This window comes from Grampus griseus (genome assembly GCF_964374135.1).
Source record: "Grampus griseus genome assembly, chromosome: 16".
NCBI classification, from domain to species: Eukaryota; Metazoa; Chordata; class Mammalia; order Artiodactyla; family Delphinidae; genus Grampus; species Grampus griseus.
Genome location: NC_139010.1, coordinates 25133070 through 25142663, shown reverse-complemented (window position 1 = coordinate 25142663; position 9594 = coordinate 25133070). Strand labels below are relative to the sequence as shown.

Sequence of the window (9594 nt, the reverse complement as noted above, 5' to 3'; positions counted from 1 at the left end):
TCTATTCTAAATGATAATCTTGCTGGTTAGAGTATCCTAGGTGGCAGGTTTTTCCATTTCAGGACTTTGAATATATCTTGCCACTCCCTTCTGGCCTGCAGTGTTTCTGTATTGTGGTCAGCTCATAGTCTTATGGTGGTTCACTTGTAATTAATTCCTTGTTTTTTCCTTGCTGTCCTTAGAATCCTCTGTTTATTTTTCACTTTTGCCATTCTAATTATAATGTGTCTTGGTGTAGTTCTCTTCAGGTTCATCTTGTTTTGGACCCTCTGTGCTTCCTATACCTGGATATGTTTCCTTCTTTAGGTTTGGGAAATTTTCAGCTATAATTTCTTCGAATACATTTTTGATCCCCTTTTTCTTCTTCTACTGGGATTCCTATTGTGCGTAGATTGACATGCTTTATGTTATCCCATAGATCTCATACATTGCTTTTTCTTGTCTTTCTGTCTGCTGTTCTGATTGGGTGATTTCCATTACTCTATCTTCCAGATCACTTATTCATTCTTCTGCATTATTTAGTTTGCTATTTATTGCCTTTAGCTTGGCTTTCATCTTGGCAAGTGAGTTTTATAATTTTAATTGTCTCCCCTTTATAGTTTCTAGGTCCTTTTTACAGTGATTTGTATTTGTTGATAGCCTTTCTTAATTCTTTCTGTATCTTTACCACCTCCTTCTTGAACTGGGGGTCTGGTAGTCTGTAGAGGTCTGTTTCATTATTTGCTCTTTCAGGGGATTTTCTTATTTTAATTGGGAGTAGTTCCTCTGCCTTTTCATTTCACTTAAATTTCCTGACTCTATGGATTTAAGACAAAGTTATATACTGTGGTCTTGAAGGGCTGTTTTTCTGTGGGAGCATCCCTGTGTGGCCTGATATTTTTGGTGCGAGGACTTTTTAGTGTGGACGCCTGCCATGTCTGTCTTCAGGTTGTGCTGGATGTTATAGGAGGTACGATAGGTGTTGTGGTGACCAGAGCCTGCACTGGATGTTCAGCAGGGCCTCCTCTTTGCTCTGTGGTTGTCACAGCCCTCTTTGGGGCGGGTCTGCTCCCCAGTTGTTGGAGAAGAAGCCCCAGATCCATTTCTGAGCTGTGGTGTGAGGTAGGCAGGACTGGAGCACTCCCGCTGAGAGAGGAGCCACTGAGTATTCTTCCACCGGAGCTGTCCACTAGGAAATGCACTCTGTGGTGTTGCCTGTCACCTGTTGTGCGGGCTCACAAAGTACCCTGTTGTTGGCACTGCCCTCGGCCCCGAGTCAGCCATGGGAATGCAGGCAGTCTCCCAGGTGTACCTCAGGTGCTGTGCTCACAAAGCCACTAGCACAGATCCGCCAAAGTCAGGCATGGGGACCGCTGTAGTTGCACACCTGGACCCGCCGTGGGAGCTAAGGAGTCATCTCAGGCCCTGACCATGCATCTGCATGCACGGGGCCCACAAAGCCTGCAGCTACTAATGCCGGACCCGCCATAGCTACAGGAGCACCAGTAATCTGCTCAGGTGTCCCACAGGCAATGAAGGTACAAAGCTGCCTGCAGCACATAAATCCACTGAAGTCACACGCCTCAGATTTCAGCCCTGCCTCTGCACATGGGCAACCCGCCAGCACTCGCAGGCCCCCAGAGCTGTAGGGGGGGAGCCGTGCCCACTGTAAGCCCCGAGAACGAGGCTGCTATGGCGAGTCCCCCCACTCCCTTGGTGTGCACGTTAATAACGGGGCTTCTGTGACCAACCCATACTCTGTCCTGCACACACGCCTGGTTGCAGCCTGGACCACACTCCAGCCCCTTTGGGCTATCTCTGTGCAGCCAACCCGTCCTCTCCCTGGGTCTATCTGCTGAAGCCCAAGTTTCAGCACCCAGCCCCACGTGCTCCAGCAGATGCGCATCTGGGCTGCGGAGTGCAACGAGGTGGCCGGGACTGTCTGTGCTGGTCTCTCTCTGTTCTGCCTGCTGCAAGCTGGCTGGCTGCACTCTCCTCTGAGCTGCTGAAGCTCCCTGTCCCGGCTGATCTCCCAGCTGGTGAAGGGGGTTCCTGGGGTGAGGAGACCTTTCCTCTTTCACAGCTCCCTCCAAGGGGTGCAGGTCCCATCCTGATTCGTTTTTTTTTTTTTTCTTTCATCCTACCCAGTTATATGGTGATCTTTCTTGAAGCTTTGGTTGTATGAGATCTTCTGCCAGCCTCCTGTAGGTATTCTGTGAGAATTGTTCCACATGTACATGTATTTTTGATGTATTTATGGGAGGAGGTGAGCTCCATGTCCTTTTATATTCTGCCATCTTGATCTCTGTCCGATACCTTTTTTAGTAACAAGTTCTCAGTAAAGCTTAATGTTGAACCAACAAGGTTCAGACAGTGGTTCCCCCATCTGCTTCACTTCTGACATAAATTCTTCTAAATGTGCTTTGACCTAATGACTGGATCAGGGGACAAGCCACTAGACATGGCAGTATGGACTGTTATGTCACCTTTCTGCCTCTGCTTACTCATGGATCAAAGACTGAAAAGTGCCAACCTGGAGGGCACTACAGTTATATGAAGCACCTTGATGTGGTACAAAGACACAAGGAACACTTTTTGGAAATAAACATGTTTATTCTAAAATTAATGCAAATAATTGAAATTATAGCGGAGGATGTTAAGGAGCTATTATGGACCAAAGAAAACACAAGAAAAAGTAAGGCAATTACAACTCCAGCTCAAGAAAAGGCTCTCAAACACATGCCTTCTGCTTACAGGCTATAGCTGGTGGCTACCAAGTTAGGCCTCTGTCATTACTTCTGTCACTCCTGGGTCTAGCTAAAAGCAGCTTGTTGCTGTCAAGACCCACAGAGAAGGCAAAGGGGCCCACAGCTGTGAGCATCAGGACACCACTTCTTGGGTGGACCACGCCTCCTCACCAAACATATCCTGGCCCCTTTTTCTCTAGGCTTTACCCCAAAGCAAGTTAGGGGCTCAGGGAACCAAGTCCTTTGGCAGAAACCATATGGCAAAGGCGGTATTCCTTGGCTTGATTCTGGCAGTGTGAATGGGCTGAGAGCCAGAATGAAAAGCTGGGTTTCCTGAAGGACAGAACTTCAGAGCCTGAATAACCCTTCAGAAAGACTTCTCACTTCCTATTCATAATGGGACAAGAGGCCCAGTGGTTACGTGTGCAGATATCTGAGGAGTTCCATCAGCTCCCAAACCAAATGCAGGGCTTGAAATCAGTGTCCTTTGGTGAAATGGATCCACACTGCCCAGCTGGGTGGAGACCACCCCTGATGGCTCAGTCCATCAGTAAGATGTAAGCAGGTGTGGATGAGGGAGGTGACTGAAAACTTACGAGAAGGCCCTGGCCCTGAGGAACTGAAGATGTGAGTTCCAGACCTTTAAACAGGTGTGGCCACCACTCCTGGTGGAGCTACCAGGAAGGTGCTTGGAACTGAGCAGAACTGCTGCTCGTCCATGTCTGAACTGGTTCTGGTGTCAGTGGTCACACACAACCATTTTGACACAAAGGGGCGCTTCTCACCAGCCGCTGCCACCCCAGTAGGTGTCTTCCCTGTGTGCCTAAATAGACAAACAAATATAGTCATCCACAATGATTAAAACTGGGGACATTTTATTAACTGCTTCTTAAGAGATTATTGCTGCAATTAGGAAGGGAGCCTTGAGATGGAAAAGGGGGAGGTTAAAGACTGAAAAGATCTAAAAGAGGCCAGTACCGTTTTCCAGTGGTCATGTTAAAAGTGACATGGCAGTATATTCATGCGACTACTTAATTCTAACCCAGAAAAGAGTACAGTTTTTGCAGAGGCCGATGTGACACCTGCTAGCAACAAGACATCATCAAGACATTCCACCCACCACTGCCAGACTGTTACTCGTGCACAGGTGTACAGAATAGAAAGCCCACAAGTGTTGGGTCAGACTAATGCTCGTGACCATAACCTAAAGTGGCAACAAGCAATGTCACAGCACAGAGGAAGGTCCTGGGAGACACCGGAAGCAACAGCATACTCTGCAGGACACGTGCTTCTCCATTTTAGCAGCTGACAAACCACAGTGGTGCCTGCCGGGTGGTCCTGGGCCCCTGAACTTCCTCTATCCAACCTGCACACACTGGAGATCCAGGGACGGTTCATGCACAGTTTCTCTCTCAGGAGGTGCCCAGCAGTTCAGCCACCAGGGGGAACGTGACTCTCACGTCCGAAGGATCTGAGCCTCTAAGAGAAACATAACCCAACCATCCTTGGAACCTACAGAAGACAGGATGAAAGACATCACACCAGCCTTGCAACGACATGGCCAGCTGGTCACAGTTAGTGTGGAGGAAGTACAGAGCTAAAGAACACTTCAGACAACCGTGCCAAGGAGCCGGCGGGAAGTCCGGGCGTCGTGGCTCTCCCAGCCGGCGTTCCCAGTGAAGAAGGCTAGAGGAGTCCAGCCTGAAGAGGCTGAATATTCAGGAGTCCCTGAGAGGGGTAGGGGACAAAGGAAAGTTCCTCCTGACTTACCCCTACCCAGGTGAAAGCCTCAAGGACCGATCCAGTTGCCCTCGGCCCGGGTCAGGAGTAGCCCGGCCCCGCTGAGGAAGAAGGCACGTGGGGTGTCAGCATGAGAGCAGGACTGCGGCTCAGCCTAGATCAGGGCCCCGCACGGGAGGCGGAGCGTGGGGAGCGGGCGCAGGGTTGGGTCCTGTCCCTGCGCCACCCTGAGCAACTAGTGTGACGAAGGAATCCCAGGCCCTGGGCCACAACTGACACTTGCCATCATGTCTTCCTATTCCAGAAAGTTTACCTCATCCTAGCCAGGGCCGAGGAGCTTGCAGTACCTGAGGCTTAACTGCCGTCGTACCTTTGGGAGCTGAATAAAGGGGGAAGAGGCAGGAAGAACACAGAATGGAGAGAGATTTTCCCTGCCTTGGGGGCTCTCTCACGCCCACCTCGGGTAAGTCGAGGCAATTTGTGAAGGTGCTTTGAGCTGTCCTTCAGGCAAGCAAACATGCTTGACGGCTTAGAGCGGCAGGGAGGGGAGGACTGCTGCCCACTCTGGTGACACATTTGAATTTGGGTGCCCATCCCACCCCAATCCTCAGGAAAGTACAGAAAAGGGCCCAGCAGAGAGTTCAGGTGTGCCCCAACGCTGCCAGTTCAGGGAGGCAGCCCCAGAAGGCCCTAGATTCTCTGAAACCGCATTCTTTTCCTCGTCCATGGAAACAGGAACAAACCAGTGGGAGCATAATTTCCAACAACAGTCTTCAAAGATGACGACAACCAAGTATCAAGTGGGAACTGCAGGCACCACTGAGGACCAGCGACTGCTCCAGACCCTGCCGTGGTGGACTGAGCAGACCTGCTGGACCGCGCCGGCCCCGCATAGCAAGAACGATGGCTGGTCAACCTGTGTCCTCAGGAGACAACACAAGCTGCAATAGAAGGGACCCTGAGACAGCTAACCACTCACAGAGGAGGACTGGAAAAGCCTCCTCCTTAGAGCAGACCTCACCCCCACTGAAGGAAACATCGGTTATGGAACACTTCCCGTCTGACTAGCCCACCTGCCTGAGGTAACAAAGCAAACCTTTTCCTATCTCGTAAACTGTAGCCCACCTTCCCTAAGGAGTCAGGACAGGTCAGAGCTGCCACACCGTGATTAAGTGAAGCTGAAAGCAAGAGAGGTTAGAGAAGGAAATGGTTAAAACAATTCCCAGGGTAACATTTAGAACAAGGGCAAAATAATGACGTCACGGAATCCTTTAGAGTCTTCACGTTAAAAACCACAAAGGGATGGGAACAAGAATCCTGAGGGTCAGTCTGTCTCATGGTCTGCCGTGTTGTGCTCTACGGAGCAAAGACCAGATGTTGAAACCACGTGGCCCGTCCCACACCCCGAGAACCTTCTGAAGGCCAGATGCACCTCGGGGCCACGGAGGATCCCAGCTCAGCGGGGTTTTGGAGAACCATTCATCTGGCTGCCCTGAGTTACAGTGTCTGTGCTGAAAAGGCTGTCCAAGAAGACGGAGGACAATTCTGCCACCAGGTTCCTGTCGACTGTAGCCTGGGCCATGCCGTAGATCGCACCCTACAAACCCAGTCAAAGAGTGTCATTAGAGACGAGGGGTCCGGAGCAGCCCGCGCTGCGGTCGTGCACTCCTCCTCCCACATGCCCGCCTCCCCAGCCCAGGCACGATGCGAGCAGAAAGGCATAGGATGTTTTTCACAGGCATTTGCCAGCCTGCCGTTCTGCCTAAAGAACTGTCCTACAGGATTTGGTGTAGAAAATTCCGGAGGAAACAGGCTTATTGCCTTTCCTGTGTCAAAATTTTCTTTTTAAATGGACACTACCACCACCTGTCTTTGTACAGCACTTTCAAATTTACAAGGTGCTTACTATATCTAGCATACCTCGATTGAGACTAAAACAAACCCTGGGAATGGGTGAGCAGAGATCATCAGTTCTGACTAATAAGGAAAGAGGTTTGTGGATAAGGGACAGAGGCAGGAACAGACTGGAGATCATCTGATTCTTTCAAGCCCACCAACACCACCTGAACTTCCACAGGAAGAAAAAACCCCAAGTGTCCCTACCATTCCTGTGGTCTTTGCTTTCGGATTCTTCATGATTTGAGTGACGGATTCCCGGATGTCCTTTAGGAACTGTGTCGCTACTTGCTTACGGGTGTGTACCAGTGTGATGCAGAAATGAATGCTATGGGAGAAGAAAGACAAAGTGAGATGAATCCTGGAATAAGACGGGGGGAAAGTTCTGAAATCAGGCAGCCCCCAGTACAGGAATTTATTGATTGCTTCTTCATGTTGCTCGTGACAAGTGTAGTCAAAGTGCTCCCAGCTGTGGGCATCAGGGCTCTCAAATACACGGGCTGTCAAGAGGGCTTCATGCCCTCAGCGTGACCAAGAACCACCCTGACAAGATGAATACAGCTGGCTGTCCTGTCCTCCCCCTCCACTGCTGTTCCTTCAACCATGTGACAACCCACAGGACGCTTTTATCTTAGGTGGTGAACCCTCATGGGCTAGGGCCATATGGCTGGGGTCTCGACGGTCTTCAGGGCAGAGAAGAAACTGCCCCTGGAGGGAGACTGGGGTACAGCGGGATTGTGAAGAGGAAAAAACGGAATCCAGATGGGACTGGCAGTGGCACGACACATGACAGGATCGGGGGTGTGGAGGACACTAGGAGACCTACTCTGTTGAAGCAGAGTGTTTGTTTAAAGGCAGCCTGGAAGATGAGGTTAGAAATGCCTATGGAAGGCGACAGCAGCAGGCCTGAATGACTACAGGCCCTGGATTAGAGGCCCTCCGTTACTCAGGTCATGAGAGCACCTGCGGATGGGACAGAACAGAGCCCAAAAAGAGAGCAACTGTGTGTGGGGCGGTGGGAGACGATCTCATGACCGACCGCTCGTCTCAAGGCTGCCACCTAATTTGCCAGACGTTAAAGCTAACAGTCTTGTTCTTGGTATCGAATAACTCCAAATGGCAAGAGACATCCTGAGATACTACAGTTGCCACTAAAGTGCTGGGCTCTAGCAGTCACTCTCTATACTCCAGGTCATCTTGCTGCCCAAGTCCTTCAGCAGTCATGGAGCAAAGGAAAGTCTTCAAGCTCACCTGGGTGGGAACTGCAACTGGTTCAAGCTCCAGCCCTTGGCATTCATCAGGTTGAATAGTCGGTAGATGTCAAAATCATGGGAGCCCAGAGCAATGACTGACAATTGAGGATTCCCAAAAACAAAGATGCCTTTGATATTTTCCAGCCTTAAAAGGAACAGAAAGGAAATTCAGGCACGTACATTCTTCTGGTCATCTCATGTCTCCATTATAACAAATCTAACCTTTGGGGGCTTAAGTTTTCTCATAAGGTGGCTAGACTGAGATCAGTGGTTCCTAAATATTAAAAATATTTTAAGGCTCAAACCCCACTAGATCCAATGAATCAAGACTGTTGGCTCTTAACGTGTCTGCCCAACCCCCGAATTATGATATGCCCCCCAGGGGTATCTGAGGGATAAACAATGTACTTTTTTGTAAATCCTGGAAAAATAATCCATCTCTCTTTAAAAAAGTCATCCATGTAGGGCTTCCCTGGTGGTTCAGTGGTTAAGAATCCGCCTGCCAATGCAGGGGACACGGGTTCGAGCCCTGGTCCGGGAAGATCCCACATGCTGTGAAGCAGCTAAGCCCACGTGCCACAACTACTGAGCCTGCACTCTAGAGCCCACGAGCCACAACTCCTGAAGCCTGCACACCTAGAGCCCGTGCTCCACAACAAGACAAGCCACTGCAATGAGAAGCCCATGCACCACAACCAAGAGTAGCCCCCACTCACTGCAACTAAAGAAAGCCCGCATGCAGCAACAAAATAAAAAAATAAAAAGTCATCCATGTAATCCCTAAAGCAAGAAATGGTACAGCACTTCTCAGCAGATGGGTGTATCAGGACCATATGCAGGCCTTTTTCAAGTGAGCTGTGCCTACTGGCTGCTTTCATTCACCCTCAAGAGCGTGAAGAGGCCTCCCCAATCCTGGTGACACACGGAGAGCCAGGCAGGTGACACACGAAGAGGTGTGTTAGACAAAGCACACAAGCTGGTTCTAGCCTTAACCCCGGATTTCACCACCCCTTCCGCCCTCCCCCTCTCCAGTTCTTCTCTTACTCCAGCGATCCTCCAAGTGTGACTCAGACCAGCAGCATTAGTGTCCACTGGGAACTTTCAGAAACGCCAATCTTCAGACTCCCGTTCCAGACCTACTGCGTCAGAATTCTAGGAGTGGGCCCCGGCAATCTGCGTCTTAACAAGCCCTCCATGTGACTGATGAGGATTCAACCTCACGTTCTGAGAAGCACTGTCTTAACCATTAAGATGTACACCAGCACCTGGTAAGAGCTGCCAGTTGTCAGGGAGACAACACGGCCCACGGATGAAGCCCGGGTGTGGCCTCCAAGTCCCAGCACGCAAGGGAGCTTATCTCCCCAGGCCAACACCACACTCCGGGCCTGCAGACGGGCTGCAGCCACGGCACTGGGCCTAGCAGCTGCCTTGAGCCTACAGCAGACAAAGCAAGCAACACGGCGGAGCCCCCCAACCTTCCAGACATACTCTGACTTGAGGAAGCGAGTGGTTTTGATGATCTGCTTGGTAGCTTCAACGTAGCCGCTCTCACCGAAGTACATCAGGGCGGCCCAACAGGCTGCACTGATGCCACCAGGCCGTGAGCCCGCAATGGTTGGGGAAGCGTAGATGCCGCCCTGCCAATCTGTGTCAACGAAGAACTGATAGTGCCTGTACTTCTTGTCAGAGTATAACACCACCGAAGAGCCCTTGGGAGCGTAGCCGTACTGAGGGGGAGAAGCAGACAGGTGAGTGTACAGTTCCATGCGGCAGACCTGCCCCAGAACTCTCTTCATGCAGATTCCCCGTCTGTCAGTTTCCCTCTGTTCCCACTCACATTAAGATTTCCAACTTATTTATTAAAAAGTATAAGAAACTTCAGGGGGGTTCATGGGGTTTAAATTCTCTATTTTAGGAATGAGGACTCTGAGGCCCAGGAAAAGCAACGTCTTGTCTAGTTAATCGGTTTGCTTCCTATC

The 9594-nt window shown here is 50.4% G+C and overlaps 1 protein-coding gene across 2 annotated transcripts in view; it reads right to left on the bottom strand.

The window, feature by feature from the left end:
- Positions 1–3579: 3579 nt before the first annotated feature.
- The window catches only part of SGPL1 (sphingosine-1-phosphate lyase 1), a 53945-nt gene continuing 47930 nt past the window's right edge, over positions 3580–9594 (bottom strand). For both annotated transcript variants that reach the window (XM_082673206.1, XM_082673207.1), the window contains 4 exons: positions 9104–9342; positions 7614–7760; positions 6570–6690; positions 3580–6063 (listed from right to left, as the gene is read on the bottom strand). In XM_082673206.1, the coding sequence (XP_082529332.1) occupies positions 5923–6063; positions 6570–6690; positions 7614–7760; positions 9104–9342 (648 nt within the window). In that variant the 3' untranslated portion in view covers positions 3580–5922. The remainder of the gene's footprint in view (positions 6064–6569; positions 6691–7613; positions 7761–9103; positions 9343–9594) is intronic.